The 16,761-nt window shown below is 36.4% G+C and overlaps 2 protein-coding genes across 2 annotated transcripts; one reads left to right on the top strand and one right to left on the bottom strand.

Moving 5' to 3' along the window:
- Nucleotides 1-7,700: 7,700 nt before the first annotated feature.
- Nucleotides 7,701-12,866, bottom strand: LOC131642931 (putative tRNA (cytidine(32)/guanosine(34)-2'-O)-methyltransferase). The gene is made up of 12 exons (XM_058913094.1): nucleotides 12,730-12,866; nucleotides 12,551-12,608; nucleotides 12,371-12,464; nucleotides 12,108-12,157; nucleotides 11,061-11,110; nucleotides 10,549-10,657; nucleotides 9,785-9,845; nucleotides 9,502-9,554; nucleotides 9,334-9,426; nucleotides 8,715-8,778; nucleotides 8,476-8,583; nucleotides 7,701-8,275 (listed from the first exon to the last, which is right to left on the bottom strand). The coding sequence occupies exons 2-12, from the start codon at nucleotides 12,575-12,577 to the stop codon at nucleotides 8,034-8,036; spliced, it is 951 nt and encodes a 316-aa protein (XP_058769077.1). The 5' UTR covers nucleotides 12,578-12,608; nucleotides 12,730-12,866; the 3' UTR covers nucleotides 7,701-8,033.
- A 146-nt stretch (nucleotides 12,867-13,012) lies between these two features.
- On the top strand, nucleotides 13,013-14,569 carry LOC131642928 (pentatricopeptide repeat-containing protein At1g08070, chloroplastic-like). The gene has a single exon (XM_058913087.1). The coding sequence runs from the start codon at nucleotides 13,013-13,015 to the stop codon at nucleotides 14,567-14,569; it is 1,557 nt and encodes a 518-aa protein (XP_058769070.1).
- The last annotated feature ends 2,192 nt before the right edge of the window (nucleotides 14,570-16,761 follow it).

Here is a 16,761-nt window from a genome sequence, read left to right as displayed (position 1 = left end):
GTTTGATTTCTCTTAACAAACAAACTTTTAATTTACTCACACCTTTTAATTTTAAAACCTTTTTATAAACGAGACACTTAGTCAAATTCAAATGCAATTATACTTCCACATGCGACGATTGAATGTTTTCCACTCGAATGCGATGATGGCCAAAATCTCGTCTCACTCTTGATTTAGTTATCCATTCTTGTAGTGATGCAAACAATTTCCTATCCATGTGCGCGTAGTATTGTTTGAATGCGATCGAGTACCTCTCGCTAAAATCAACCAACAAACTTTTCGTGGTTCTTTCCCCGAACTACGATTGCTCTGACTTTCCCATTGCACTAGGGAATACGTAGGCACAAGATACAAATGTCTTGGCGAGCACAATAATTAAAAAAAAAACCTTTTTTGTTCCTTTCTTCTTTCCAACCTAATAAATAAAATGCATGTAGATAATAAGCTAACAATTAATCACAAAATAAACTAAATGGGTCCCATCGAGTACGATGGAGGTGAGGGGTGCTAATACCTTCCCCTTACTTAACCGACTCCCGAACCCTAAATTTGGTTGTGATGACCATCTTATCCGTTTTCTTTTAATCCGTGGGTTTTATCGATATTTCCCCTTTCCTTCTTGGAATAAATAAAGTTCGGTGGCGACTCTGTTGTACTTCGAATGCGTGAAAACGCGTCGAGTCACATTTTTACCACTACACTAGGGTGCATTCCACCACAAGCACGTACAACATACCTTTTCTCCTGAATCAAACTATCCAACAACATTCACAATCCACTAAACCGCAAAAACGAAAGAAACAAAGAATTCAAGAGAGTAAAATCGAACTGAACAAGAATCTCTCAGTGTTCGAAGTTATATTGTAGAAGCTGCGATCTTAGAATCAGAAGGCACAAAGTATATATCTTTTGTAACATAAACCGGGTCGATCCGTTTAAACAAACTTGACCCGGTCTGTTTTATAACCCTCTCAAGCCTTAGGAGTATAATAATTCACCATGAAGTGTATCCCCAGCTAGGGATGGCAATTTGGCCCATCCCCAGTGGGTACCCATAAAAAACCCCATATCGGGTAGGATAAATACCCATTAAAATGGGTATGGGCACGGACACGGGTAATTACCCATTAAAATATGCGGGTATGGGTGCGGGCACGGGTACCTTACTATCCAACCCGCCCCATACCCACACTACAAATTTCTATAATGTCATTTATATTATTATATAAAAATGCATGATTCTAATTTTTTTAAAAAATATATCGTTATTAAATCATTACACATTTTAATAAAAGTGTTTATTTGTTTCTTAACTCAACAATAATATACATAATTTTTTTAATATTGTTAAAAAGACTTAAATTATATGATATTTTGTAATTAAACGATTTAATTTTACTATAAATGCGGGTAAACGGATACGGGTATGGGCATTGAGGTACCCACAGGGTACGGGTACGGGCATGAATATTGATACCCACGCGGGTTTGGGCTCGGGTACGGGGATTTTTTTAAACTGCGGGTATGGGGACGGGTACTATAGTACCCTGCCCATTACCATCCCTATCCCCAGCAGAGTCGCCAGCTGTAGCAACCTGCCCTAAAAATAAGCTTTTTAGAGTTGCCACCTATTCTGAAGGGCGAATAGGAAACCCTACACAGTTTAGAGATCGGGGTAAGTTATTATAATCAGGTCGAGGGAAGGTGTTAGGCACCCTCAACCCTTTCCTATGGCTTTGAATCTAATGGTCAAGTTTTATGGCTAAAATTTAGAGGTTTAATAGCTAAGGAGGTGAATAGGGAAAAAAATGAGATTTTATGGAAGGGGACTCGCCTTGGTTATCCAAGTGCCTACGTATCTCCTTATGGAGAATCAGAGTCAATGTAGTTCGGGCATAGGGTTGTACGCCATTGAATTTGATGTGATATGGTTTGAAGGCTTTTTGAATGGCCTATCGTAGTTTTGAATTTGATTTGAATGGTTTGAAGGCTTTTTGAATGGCCTGATTGAAAAAGGATGAAAATCCGTAGTATCGTGGTTTAGTGTGTTTTAGGGGTTTTGGGCGTACAACCCTGATTTAATATGTCACCGTTAGATGCGATGATCAATAGGTTTGATCAGTATAGCTAACGGATTAATGGGGCATTGCTGGTTACTCAGATCGATAGATTCGATCGTCGCGGGCAGCAAATTAGATGTCTTTTAATTTTGTAATTAAATCTCATGTTTTATTCTTTTATCTCTCGTCTAATGCGACTAATAGCTTTAGTCGGGTCGAGGAGAGAATTATTCAAGAATTAATCGAATTAATTGGCAATGGGATCGGGCAAACCCTAATGTTGGCAGCCTTTATAGGTCTTTTGTGGTTTTTAATAATTAAAGTTTATTAGAATAAATTAAATCGAAAAATCGAGATAATCGGGATAATCCTAATTGATTATAATCCTACTCCTAATTCTAATTTTATTATTCTAATCCTTAATTAAATGACCAAATTAAATCAAATACAACTAGTTAACATTTCATTTAAATAATTAAACAATTAGATAGAAAATTATATAATAAATCCTGGTTATAATCTTGTATGCGCATCCCTGAGAGAGTATGGTGTGTCTGCGCTCCTGGGCCCTTTGATCATGCGCTGATGAACATCTGATGGTGCTGAGCGAAGGTGTACGGTACGCCATGTGAATGTGTGTGCACCAGATCTGTAACAAAGAAACTCAAAAATAAAAGAATAACACACCTGGGTTCGAACCCAGGCCCCCTATGAGTAACACTAACTCCCTTGCCAACTGCGCTATGATGCATTTTTGTTAAATTATTACCAAAGGATGTTAATATATAAAACAAATAAAAAAACAGAAAAGTCAAACGGAGTTTAAACCTGGGGCCCACGTGATACGAATGGACCAATGATAGACAGAGAGAGAATGGAGTGTTGTTGACTCTCCAATCACGAGGCGCCAACGGACCAAGCCTGCTGCGACCACCCCCTGCAAACGTCTAACCGCCGCTGACAGCCGCTTCTTCGTCTTCTCCGACGATGCACCTTCCTTCACCTGCGAAACAGTGACCAAAAACGAAAAAACAATACCCAGACCCCCTAAACTTGATGCTGCGATTTCAATGGCGGTGTCAGTTATGACTGAAAAGGCCCGGAAATATGAGTACGACATCAAAGGTGCTTCTTGCCCTAACAATGGCAAGTAGCGGTCCGAACCCTTAAACTCCCATGTGATGCATCCAAACGGCATCATATATCTCCATGAACGAGATCCTGCGCAGAAAACGAAGCTTTAACGTGAGAATACAACGACTCGAAATTGGAAACTTCTTACCTCCGGCAAGGGCGAACCACCGGGTTCTGGGCAGTTCCACGCTTGTATAATGGCTGGAGATGGTTCCTGGAGGTTTTAGGAAGAAGATTCAGTCGTTAGAATTGTTTGAATGTGGCTGCATACAAGAATCCGAGTTGCCCTAATCTTTGAGATTTTATGACTTTGAGAACCCTAATCCTTAGCCTCTTTTTTTCGTCCTCCCTCCATCTGATGTTCTTTACCTATTTATATGGGCTATATTAGGTCAACCATATTGCCTTAAATCCCCATGATTTTCTTGATTGCATTTTGATTGAATATTAGCTTTAAATATTTCTAAATTTAGCCAATTTTCTCCTTCCTTTTCCAATCTTAATTTCCACGAAATCTGAGTGATTTAATGAGTTATTTTGTGATATCAATCTCCTAGCAAATCATGGTCATGCATCTCTTAAAAATATTTTATGATTTAACTATTTTAAATTGAATTAAATTCAAGATAAAAATGAATAAAATCATGGGAGGTGGAGAGGTAGATTTATGGGCCCTAAATATTGTCACAAGAATGTTTAGAAACAAAAACCTAGGCCCATTTAGTGAAAGATTCAAGTTTATTCAATATAACCCTTGTGCATTCCTTCAAAATTTGTCGATTTCAACAAGTCATAACTCTTTCAATTTTTGTTATATGAGGGTGTTCTATGACTTTTTGAAAAGCCCAAAGAGTCCTTTAAATGATCTTTTTTGGTTTCATCTTAATTGAATCTTCCATGCTCAAGTTATGAGCTTTGACCCAAAAGGTGTTTTTGTTGACTTTTTGGAGGACCTATAATCTCTTTGACCATATCTCCCAAATGGTGCATTTCTTGACCTTGGGCCCAACATCAAAGTTGTAGAAAATGAATTTTCCTTGAGAATAGGCTTTGGTTGGACAATTTCTGACAAACCATGTGAGAGTTATGACCAGTCAAAGTTGAGTTGACTTTTTAGTTAAAAAACCCTGATCTGAACCTTTGAGTAGGAGAGAGTGACTTGAGTTTAACCATTGAGCCTTGAACCCTTGAAGATGAAATAAGACGGGCAAATTTTGGGGTATGACACCCACCAGGGGCTCCGCCCCTTGGAATCCCGTTTCTATTATTCGTATTCAATTGCACGTTTGGCTCTACGAGCGTGCACTCTGCACTACCCTAACTCGTTTCAAGCTTAACACATAATTGCATCGGTCTACAGTAAGAGTCTGTTTGGTTCAAATGAGGGGGAGGGGAGGGATTTTAATGGAGGGGAAGGAAGGGGAGGGGAGGTGAGGGGATTTTTTTAATTAGATATGTGTTTGGTTCAAACGAGGGGAGGGGAGGGGAAGAGAGGGATTTTAATTAAAAATATGTTTGGTTCAGGAGGGAAGGGGAGGGGTTTTATTAATAATTTACATTTTTATCCTTATTATCTTATATAAGTGATACAATATGATATTCAAATGTGAAAATTTTATACATATTTTTTTATTAGTAAAATTTCTAATATTGAGTGACTAAAAAGTTATAATTTAGTACATAATGTTGAAATATTGAGTTCACCTAATTCGAATAAAATGTTCAAAAACAAATTAAACTATATGTTGATACAACTTTTAAATCTTAATCAAAAAGTACAGTGATTATGATTTATATTAAGGACAAAAAATTTAAAATAATTTGAAGGTGGAGAATAATTATAATAAATTGACAGAAGCAATCGAGAAAAATCACACAGAAGAGAGCAGCAATATACAAGAAAATAAATAATTTTGAAATATTAAAATAAAACTGAGGATATTATAGTAATTATAATAAGTTTTAAAATATCAATGTTCAAATTCGCTCCCCTCCCCTCCAAATCCCCCCGATTTGGGGGAACGCAAAAAGTGTGTTTTGGAGGGGTTTTGCTCCCCTCCTCTCCCCTCCCCTTCCCTCATAAAATTTGAACCAAACACATTTAATTAGAAATATTCCCTCCCCTCCCCTCCATCTACCCCGAACCAAACACACCCTAAATCACATTACTACCAAAATACATTGATGATACTAAAATCACCAACAATTTGGACCTTCCTCGGCTTCGTCTATTTTGAGTGTTCGTCAAAAGTGTCCGTTTCTCAAGGTGCTGCGGGTTTCGTCGTAGTCAGCTGTATAGACTGTGATTGGTTATTAAATCTTTGTATCTATCAACCAGTTTAAGATTGCATCTGGTACTAAAATATGGAGTGGATTTCATATAGGTACACTGGCAGTTACATGTAGAATTCTAATGGTGGATATCAAGGTTTTTTTTGGGCGTTCCCGGTGCCTTGGGATGAATCTCAGTGGCTGATTTTTAATCCTAAAGACAACATATGTGTCCATAGTGCCAGAATGCACACAGTCCCTCAAGCATGAGGCCCCAAAGAGGGTGAGATGCTTAAGAGAGACTAGAATGTGTACAATCTCTCAAGCATAAAGCCCAAAGGGTGTGATATTTTAGGGAGAGAGATTGAAATATACACTTTCGCTCAAGCATGAGGCCCAAAAGGAACAAGGTGTTTTATAAGGAAAGACTGAAATGTACACCGTCCCTTAAACACGAGGCTCAAAAGGGCGGGATGTTTTATGGAGAGAGATTGCAATGTTCATTATTTTTTATCTACGATGATGGGTGTCTGCCTCTTTGGAAGGGATATACGAAGTCGTATCCTATCATACAAGGGTGTTCTTTTTTACCTTCCCACTTTTATAAGAGATTTAGTTTTAATAATTACTGACTGTCTTGAGACACGCATAAGTTAGATCATCATTAACTCCACATTTCTAGGTTACTTGTCTTAAATGTGGCCACCATCTTGTCTGGCACCTTTAAGTAAGTATTACATCTTCCTATTTCAGATTAATTAAGCTTTTGCATTTAAACAAAATTCATCGGCACTCTTTATTCAACTTTCTTATCTCTCTCATTCATCATTCACTAGCCGTTACAGTTAACATCTAGATTTTCTTCTCTTCTTTCTTATACTTAGTTATGATTTTTAATCGTGAGTGTAATGCATCTGTGAAAGCCATAAAACCCCAACCATTTTTGGAAACCACTGATTTGTGGAACCAGTGCTTAAATGCTTTAGAATAGAGAATAGTGAAAGTGGATTGAAAATTTGTGCAGAGGGAGATGTCTGGTTCTTCCGATAGTTCGTTTAGTGATAATGACACCGAGTTGGTGTCTTCATTCCCAGGTTATGTGGAATTTATCATGGAGCTCTCCACCTCTCCCCCAAAATCCTTATGCGAAGAGGTTTTAAGTTTATATTCCCTCCGTCTAAAGATGATAAGGTGGGAGCATTTTGAGTGGGCTTTGAGTTGTCAAATACTAATAGCGAAGGTGATGTCATGTTAGAACCATGCGTTTAAGGTGAAAGGGTTTGCATGCGCCGACCCCTCGGGATGGAAAGCATTATAATCGTAAACGACTATATATTCCAGAAAGCATTATAATATTCCATCCCGAGGGGTCGGCGCATGCAAACCCTTTAAGATATATCCCCATTAGCACTCGACCCCTCGGGACACATCATCGAGTGCTAATGGGGAACTTTTTTTTCTTCCATCAAGATATATTCCTCTCCGATGGAGACGAGAAAGTTCAATGATTATGAAATCTAGTCACATTATCCACTACCCTTGCATGCAGCTCCTCTTTAAAATTTCTCAATACTTAGAAGTTAAATTATTGAAAACAAAAGAACAAGAACAAGTTGCTCCGAATTTTCTAGAGGTAAAAGGCATGCATGAAAGTCAATAGTATGTGAAACTAATGTATCAAATAATGGTGGGTGTGATGTCAAAAATATCATTGTTTCAAAATCAAAAGTCAACAAAAAGAATCACGATTAAAAGGAGTTGAAGCTGCAAAAAAGACTCAACATTGTCATGTTTCAAAATGTACTGGAACTAATCACGACTTATAAAATTGTCCAATTAAAAAGAAAAAATGGAAATATTTTCTTCTCAATCTCATAATAAATAAGTTTTAATTGGTATATGCTTGATTATATTGGCTTGAGTTTATAATGATCAAATTGTGTAATTAGTATATTTTACTAGATCACTTGTTATGCAAGTTATGCAACCGTGAGATATTTTGTATATCAGCAAGAAATTTATATCAATATATACATACATCTTATGCAATATTATATATTATGACAGTACTTCTGTCTATAAGAAATTTATATATGCAGGGATCTATGCATACTGAAGCATGAAGTACTACTTGAGCTATTAATCTTTTGTGCATGTTCTTTAGTAATCAACAGTCAACACTAATTACATTTACAAATACTTTGTATAAGTGAGTGATGTGATGTCAACAATTACTAGTATACCATTAGTTCTGAAGGATGAAACCTCCAAATCATGATAAAATTGGTTTAATCGGTTGAACTTAAATCAAATGACATTTAAATAAATAATAAAGATAAAAAATATTTAAGAGGTAAAAAAAGAAAATAGATCGAACTAAATCTGAATTAAATCTAATTCATATAGATTACAAACAGTTCAAACATCATCACGTTGTTATATCCAGCGAAGCAGTTAATAAGTTCAGATAATTAACCATAAAATAATTTGTATTCATTTTAAAAACAGTGAAAACAAAAGGCTAGGAAGGAATTTAAGGCATTATGAATAAACAGTGGATATGCAAGATCAGGAATCCAAAGAGAGATTTTCAGGTTCTCTGGATCCTTGAGTTGAGACTTTTTTTAACTCTAGAGCTCTCTTGTAAGGAGGGGCAATAGGTGGTTGTACTGGATCCAAGCTCTGATATGTTCCTCCAACAACTTTAGGTAGTGGATATGACCTATCAGAGTCATATCCAGTGAGATCCCCACAAGCTTGAAATGGGATATACACCTTATTAGCGCCTTCCAACCAACCACTAACACAATCTGCAACCACAGCCACCACCCATTAATTACTCCAGATCAATGCCATGAAAATAAGTTTACGCGATACTAGGAAATTCAACAACAAAAAATTGGTATATCTCAAGTTATGATCATTAATTAAGCAGACTTCTTTCAGGGGGAAAATTGAAGCTCTGCTAAATTAATTCCTGTTTTGTGATTGCTCTTACAGACTGGCATACCTGTATCCCCTACCCCTGACGGGCTTCCAACTTTCTCAAGTAGCCGATGAAGATCTTTCGGGTTGAATCCTTCAGGAGGAGAGTAGTTTTCACAAACTGCAAATGCCTCTGCAGGAGTGAAAAATAATTAAGAATTAGCACAGATAGTATTAACCTACTGTGCCGCCTGTATTGCAAGGTGTTTGGAGGCACAAGAGAAAATATGCACGTAAAAAAAATAGTGAAACTAAAATTCTTACCTATGCTGGAATTACGGCTGCTTTTTGGTTTTGCGAAAGTCACCACAGGAAAAAATAATTTTAGCTGCAAGCAAAAAGGGCTACTTAGTATATGTAATTATGATTTTTGGATTCACACAGACTATGATAAACCTTCGCCACTTCCCACTTACTATGATTTATTTAGCAACAAAACAGTTTCAGAAATACAGCGAAAAATTTAGATAGTAACGAGTAGGTTCCAAGTTCCAACCAGATAAAGACACGCTACAAGTGACAGACACAGTTCAGAAAAGTAATCTTCAAGGTCAATAACTTTGTTAGCAACCATTTGGCCCATTATTTTCCTTCATAATTTTGGCAAAACTTGGGATCTTTACAATTGTTTAACTTTCAAAGTTAGAAATCTTAGTGGTATTTGTATTGCTTCCATTGTATACAAAGGTTTGAAACTTTTATTCTCTGTTTAACCATAAATTTAAAAAAGTGAGCAACTGTCCCTTTCACTACAGATGTTATAAAAGCTAACTAAGAAGTGGACCACTGCAGGAGATTAAAGCAAAACGTAATTATGCCATGTCAAACAATGTGTTTGTCTCCAATGCCTGAAATCTTGATGGCAAAGGGAGGCTTCAAATACCTGACAGTATAGAAGGCTTGTGTCCTTTCCTCTAAATATCTTTGCAATAAACTTCCCTCCTTCCTTCAGTACATGAGTAACAATTGTCAACCCCTGCAAGAAGTAATTAATTAGCATCAATCTGCAATAAAAAACCAACAGGATGGTCAAACAAAATTAAGTACTTACAGCAAGTATGAGTTGGGATTGAACAAATTCATCCATATCATGAAGCCCGGTAACTGCAAAAAAATGAAGCTATATTTTTAAACTATAAATTCATCCATATCATAAAGAGTTTTTCCATGGAATGTGTTAGAAATGTCCTGGAGTAACCAAAGAGAGATAAGTTGATTCTCGTTGGTCCTATGAAAGAGGTTGAGGGTAAGAGAAACAGTGTCACATCATTGTAGCTGTTTGATAAATATTATGTATCAAGATATTATGAGCTTAAATTATGCATTTTCTTTACCATCAGGAGCACCATCACACACAACCAGGTCGGCCTTGCAACCATCAAAATGTCTAATGACCTAAATAAAACACGAGAAAAAAATGTTGTTTACAAACATTGGTACAATAGTCATCAACGAAAGTTTAACTGATGGGATAAAGCAACCTCAAAAAAGTCCATTCTTTCCAGTTCCAGCAAACTATAGACTCCAGCGGCAAAGGATAAATTAAGAACAACGAGTGATATACTTGTACATGTCAAATCTATACACATGAGTTGGGTTGATTTTATAATGCAAGAATTTAACTCTTCAAATGACCACACCATGTCTTTACTTTTTTCACTATATCGACCATTTTTTCTCACAGCATGAACTAAGCAAAAACAATTTGGAAAAATAGAAAAAGAAAAAAGAAACATAGCAAAAGAAAGCAGAAAAAAAAACCATTATGTTTTAGACAGGAGAAATAACAAAAACCTTTTTCCACAAGCTTAGGATGGAGACATAAATCAATGGTGTCATTATGTTCTATCATAAATGTTTGAGGAGAATCAACTATATCAAATGAAACTCCTAATGCATACATATGTTCCAATAAATCTAAATTGCTAATAAACCCGGTTGCATGATGAAACTTGAGTAACAGAGTCTAGATAGGAAAAAGAACTGATATCGTCTTCTAATTCTACTGAGACAAGAGTGGCATACTGAAAACTTGTTTCAAAAAGAAAAGAAAAAAGACGTTTGTTAACAGAATTAAAAGTAACACTGATGTACATACCACTTCAGCAGTCCGAGCATTAGTTATATCACCCTGCACCTGGATAACACCTTCAATTGGAGCCATTGGCTGCAAATCAATAGCTACAATAAGAGGAAGATTTTCATCCCTGCATATCATGATGCAGCAAGGAGTTAACGTAGTTGATAAAGTAATTAACAGTGTTTGGAAGGAAAAGGATCATCCTAAACACAAAATACAGTACAAACAAAAAAGAAATCAATGAATTCAAAACAACACAATATGAAGAAAAAAATGTCGGAAATATGATGAACTAATTCAGAGATTGCACCTCACATAGCAGATATCAGGGTAGCCTAATAAAATTCTTATTTTATAAGAACAGTACTAAAAGGTTATCAAATGAACATAATTATGACCAACAGAAAAAGATAGTAGTTTGATGGAGTTTAATTATAATCCTAGGTCCTAGAATGCATTTACAGGATGTGAAACCTCAATTTAAAGGAAACCTTAACAGAGCATATAACTTCCAAAGAAAATCAACTCACATTGCATCAGGTGCAAGCTTGGCTGGAAGGTACAGTTTACGACTCAAAACCTGCATACAAAAATTGAAGTATTATTTAGATATCAGGATGGCTGCTAGGTGAGATTTATGAATGCTTGATCTTGCCTTTCCCCTCCTATTGTTTATACAGGGTAATAACTTGAAACTCGTGTTGTTATCCTAGCATTAATGACTCATACCATATATGATAGGTAAGTCCGTTGGTTCTCAATTCTCATCCCTAATGGTGTTATTTATTTTAGCAATACAACAAATAATTTTTGCCTCATAATATAACCAGGTCTGTAAATAATTAAACACTATTTCCAATAAATAAGCGGTTTTCAGTACAACTTGTTTTTCTGGTGCATTCTGTTTCCTTCAATTGCATTGGTATGGCCAACATTTTGTTGCTGTATTTTATATAAATGAAATCTTTGAGGGGGAGACTAAAACCTTGACCTAGTCAAATGTTTGTTGACATTAGCCATAACACAAGACATCATAGAATTATGTTCTAAAACAATGATTATGAACTCTACGTTTAAATTCAAACCCTTCCTTAGAGTGAATTATAAGTTGGGACAATTATGGAAATAATGAAGCAGTAGTGGAAAAATAAATTCATTAGCTAAAATCACAACACAGGTGAATACTATATGGGCTTGTTCTTAAGATAAGCTTAGGAGGAATGGAGGATATTCCATTCTGAAGTTAGAACAACATACAACAGATTTCACACGGAAAGCTCATAGATGACCTATCAATGAAGGATTACCAGAAGATATCTAAACAAGACCTTCGTGTCAATTACATTTAATACTACTAGGTGAGCTGACCCTAGTTAACATTATGTTTTCTTATTTTTGTGATTTTCAACACAAAGAGCCACAATTTTGTTTGGTAAAAAACTTGAAGTTGCTTTTGAATTCTGAGAAATCACAAGAGAAAGGTTGTGTTAAATATGAAATAAGTTGTTAAATCATAAACGACTAAATTATTGAGAACAAATCATATGCCAGGTCAGTGATAATTTCATCAGCAATACCTGACTCCAGCTACCCGGTGCAGCACATAAATCTACAACACGTTTTACCCCTGCAAAAATAACAAAATTGAAACTGTAAGCAATAATACACTGGAACAAAATGCTTGCTAGAACCTTCCATTATTTCTGAGACAATAATAGCTCCGAACTCTATTTATATATTCAGAACAGAGGGCAACAACACTATCTCTGCTAAGAAGTAAAAAGGAAGCTCAACAAACTTGTAGCAGTTAAAAACAGGCTTTCAAGGTAGAAGACGCTACCTTCAAAAATATTAAATTCTTCATCTAGCTGAAGGAGTTTAAAGGCACTTCGAGCACGCCACCCCTCTTCTTTTGCTTTCCGGTAATATATATCCTGCAAAGCCAATTTAGCTAACATGAAGTCAACCCCCAAAAAAGACAAAACAAAAAAAACAACCATGCAAGTTAAATCAACCATACCCTCTTATCCCTTGAAGCTTTGCCCATAATTTCTCCCTCACTTACTCTACCTCAAATCCTGTGAACAACAAAAACATACAACAAAATGAGAACAACCATGTAAACAGAAAGCTGTTTCTCTGTCTAGTCATTTTCTCAAACACCTAGCGTGCATTTCAACACAAGCATACACTACATACCTTTTCTCCTGAATCAAACTATCCAACACCATTCACTATCTACAAAAACGCAAAATCGAAAAAGAGAATTCAAGACAGTAAAATCGAATTGAATGAAGAATCTCGTTCAGGTTCAGGGTTCGAAGTTATTGTAAGAGCTGGGAGCATAGAATTAGAAGTCACATAATATAGGTAATTTGAATTATAACATAAACCGGGTCGACCGTTTAAACAAACTTGACCGGTTTGTTTTATAACCCAAACCGGATTTGGGTTGGAGGGAACAATAACAACAAGAATACAAATGAAGCTTCAAAATCTGAATCAAATTGCGAAACACGCTCAATTTCAATTAACCAGAAACCCTAACCCCCAATTTCTAAACCAAAACCTCGCACTCCTTGCAAACTCCCACGAAGACAATGGCAACGCTTTCTTCAATCTCTACAACCAAATGCTCTCTTTTTCCGATTCTTCATCTCACAACCACTACACCTTCACCCACGCGCTCAAAGCTTGTTCCTCTTTCCACGCGTTCTCCAAAGGTCTCGAAATCCACGCGCGTCTCGTCAAATCCGGTCACATCTCCGACCGCTTCATCCAAAACTCGCTCCTCCACTTCTACCTTTCCTCCAACGACGTCGTTTCCGCTATTCGCGTTTTTCAGTCAATTCCTTCACCCGACGTCGTTTCATGGACGTCGTTAATCTCAGGTCTATCAAAATGCGGATTCGAATCCAAAGCCATTGAAGCATTCTCTTCCATGAACGTGAAGCCTAATTCATTAACTCTCGTAAGTGCTTTTTCCGCTTGTTCCACTCTCGGTGCTCTTAGATTTGGTAAAGCTATTCACGCTTATGGGATGAAGTTACGGATTGATGGGAACATTGTTTTTTGTAATGCTGCATTGGATTTGTATGCAAAGTGTGGGTCTTTGATGAATGCGCATAACGTGTTTGTGAAAATGTCTAAGAGGGATGTTATTTCTTGGACTACTTTGTTAATGGGTTATGCACGTGGAGGACACTGTGATGAGGCTGTTGAGGTTTTCAAAGAGATGGTGGTTAGTGGAGAAGCTGAACCTAATGAGGCAACGGTTGTGACTGTGTTGTCAGCTTGTGCTTCGGTTGGTTCTTTGAGTTTGGGGTGTTGGGTGCATTCTTATATTGATAAAAGGATTGATCTTTGTGTTGATGGAAATATTGGAAATGCGTTGGTTAATATGTATGTTAAATGTGGTGATATGAAAATGGGGTTGAAAGTGTTTAACATGGTTGTTTGTAAAGATGTTATTTCTTGGGGTACTGTTATTTGTGGATTGGGTATGAATGGATATGGCAAACAAGCTGTGCAAATGTTTTCGCATATGTTGGTTCATGGGGTTTTACCGGATGATGTGACTTTTATTGGATTGTTGTCTGCATGTAGCCATGTTGGTTTGGTTGGTGAGGGAATGATGTTCTTCAAAGCTATGAGAGATAGTTATGGCATTGTGCCACAGATGAGGCATTATGGTTGTATGGTAGATATGTATGGACGCGCTGGTATGTTTGAGGAAGCTGTGGCTTTCATTAGAGGTATGCCTGTTGAAGCTGAGGGACCTATTTGGGGTTCTCTTCTTCAGGCTTGTAAAATTCATGGTAATGAAGAGACGTCTGAATGGATTAGGGGACAACTAGGTGAGAAAAAAGTTGGTGTTGGTACTCTTGCTTTATTATCTAACATTTATGCAAGTTCTGAAAGGTGGGAGGATGCTGATAAGGTTCGGAAAACAATGAGAGGCCCAGGATTGAAGAAAGTAGCTGGATATAGCTGGATTGAACCTGAGGTTAGATTGGACTCAAGTTTACGTGTTGCTTAGACGGGTCCTTTGGGACGACTAATGAAGTGTGTAACACTACAGTGGTACCAAACAACAAAAGAAACTCCGAAGGTTGAATGAGACCTGTGTCGATATTTCTCTATAGTCTCTCTATACTCGGTTCATAACTTAGACTCAGTGTGTGATCTATTCTATTATTGTACAAGTCAATAAAATGCTTTGATTGGCTGCAAGCAGTGGAATTCGATGACAAAAGTATAAGGTATAATGTATATTCAACATACAGAATTAAACTCAATGGCAAGGATACTCAATAAGTCATCTTTTTGTTCTGGACCCCAAGACTAATGTCCAATTTCACCACTTAAATGTCTAACTTGCCTATGTGATGTACTGTCAAATCACACGAAAGAATTTGTATAAATTGTGGCTGTTTCATGGGCGCGTCATACTCTGCATTGGTGAAAAGCCAGTCAGCTGAGAATTTGATACCAGCTTTGATTTCGATGGGTGCTTTTCAACTAGGACGGCAAATCATTCTGGTAGTGTAGCGCTGCTGCTGTGGTCATGGTCGTGATTTGTGTTGATTTTGGTGGTTCTTTCCCCTAAATTGCAATGAAATTGTTGTTTTAGCCATTGTAAGGAATCTATGATAACCCTAAGAAATGCAAGAAATTGGATAGATTGTTCTTGTGGCAACAAATGTTGATCTATCTACTTCCACCCGAGGGTTCACCTACAAGGTTTAGATAGAAGGGTTCCACAAGGTGCAAGTGCTGGAGGAGTGTGATAGTTTAGTGATTAACTTGATAGATTGTAAATAGTTTAGAGATTATTTATTATATTTTCATATTTCATGAACCATATAAAAGATATAGTGGAAGTTTCGAAATCAAATTGAAGATTTACTCATTTATATTTAACTCAACATCTTATTTTACCATTTTAACACTTTTCATTTTATAGCACTTTGATCGTGAATCAATTAGTTTGATTGTTCCCAAGAGAGTCTGTTCCCTAGCATGAATCATCCAAAACATGAAATTATAATTTGATGTGGATCAGTTTCTATTAGGTTTAGAGTTTGATATTATGTATCCCTTCAACAAGAATTGGTTTAATGCATGTACTACCAACAATAAAATCAAAACGGGTACCATTACCGAATGATGAAATTGGCTTTTAATTCGAGTGTTTAGTTTGACCTTTTTAAGCCTTTAGACATTTTATTTTATTATTCATTAAGTGGTATTATATAATGTAGATAAGACATTGAATATCAAGAAATCAATAAAAGATATCTTTAATTTTTTTTAGATAGTTTTTGTAGTCTCCTTGGCTTTAGAATATTATAGTTTTTGTTAGTTTATACTTTCATTGAGACATTGGAGTAGTATTTAGTGTTTAGCTTTGTATCAGTTCATACTTTCACTGAGACATTTTTTTTTATCTCAATGAGACTATATTATATATTTTATGTTATATATTATCACAAAATAAAATACTTAAAAACTAAAAGACCCAACTAAATAACAATTAAATTAAAATTCAATTCCATCCTCTACCATCGTGGAAGGGCTTCCAATAAAATGAATGAGAGGTTGAAGATGATCACTATGAAAGGGCTTCCGGTTAAATGAGTGAGAGGTTGAAAATGACCACTATAAAAGGACTTATGTTGTGGTGGTTGAGATCTCTAGTGATTAGAGATGGACTGATGAAAGGACTTAAACGTTCAAAATAGCATTAGAGAGAGCTGAAACTATGTAATTGGGAATGAGAACAGTGCCTAAAGGTCACAACAAGCACAATTAGGCCCTAAGGGCAGCTTACTAATCTCTTAAAGCCTTGCATATCAATACTCATGTATGATAATAATATTTCTCTTTCAAACTCACTTGCTGAGTAATTCGGCGTACATAATATCACAGGAACTTCCTTCATTAATAAGGATTCTCGTCAAATCAAAGTTGGTAATATTCATGGTTCTCTTGGATGACGTCTTTGGGTAGGGAATGCTATTTTTCTCTTCTTGTTATTCTCCTCGAAGTCGTCTCTTTATTTATTGACGCCCTCAACGACTTATATTTTCTTCTTCGGTGGTGTGTCACCTTGACCGTGAGAGCACTTCTCCACGGAGATTCATCTATCCGATAGATTTTAGGGGAGAATTCTTTTATCTCTTATAGTTATGTTCCTTGGTATAACTACCAAATTTTTCTTTCTTAAAC

Source organism: Vicia villosa, unplaced genomic scaffold (genome assembly GCF_029867415.1).
Source record: "Vicia villosa cultivar HV-30 ecotype Madison, WI unplaced genomic scaffold, Vvil1.0 ctg.006126F_1_1, whole genome shotgun sequence".
Lineage (NCBI taxonomy): Eukaryota > Viridiplantae > Streptophyta > Magnoliopsida > Fabales > Fabaceae > Vicia > Vicia villosa.
The sequence above is the reverse complement of the archived record's forward strand: the minus strand, read 5'-3'. Positions and strand labels throughout refer to the sequence as shown.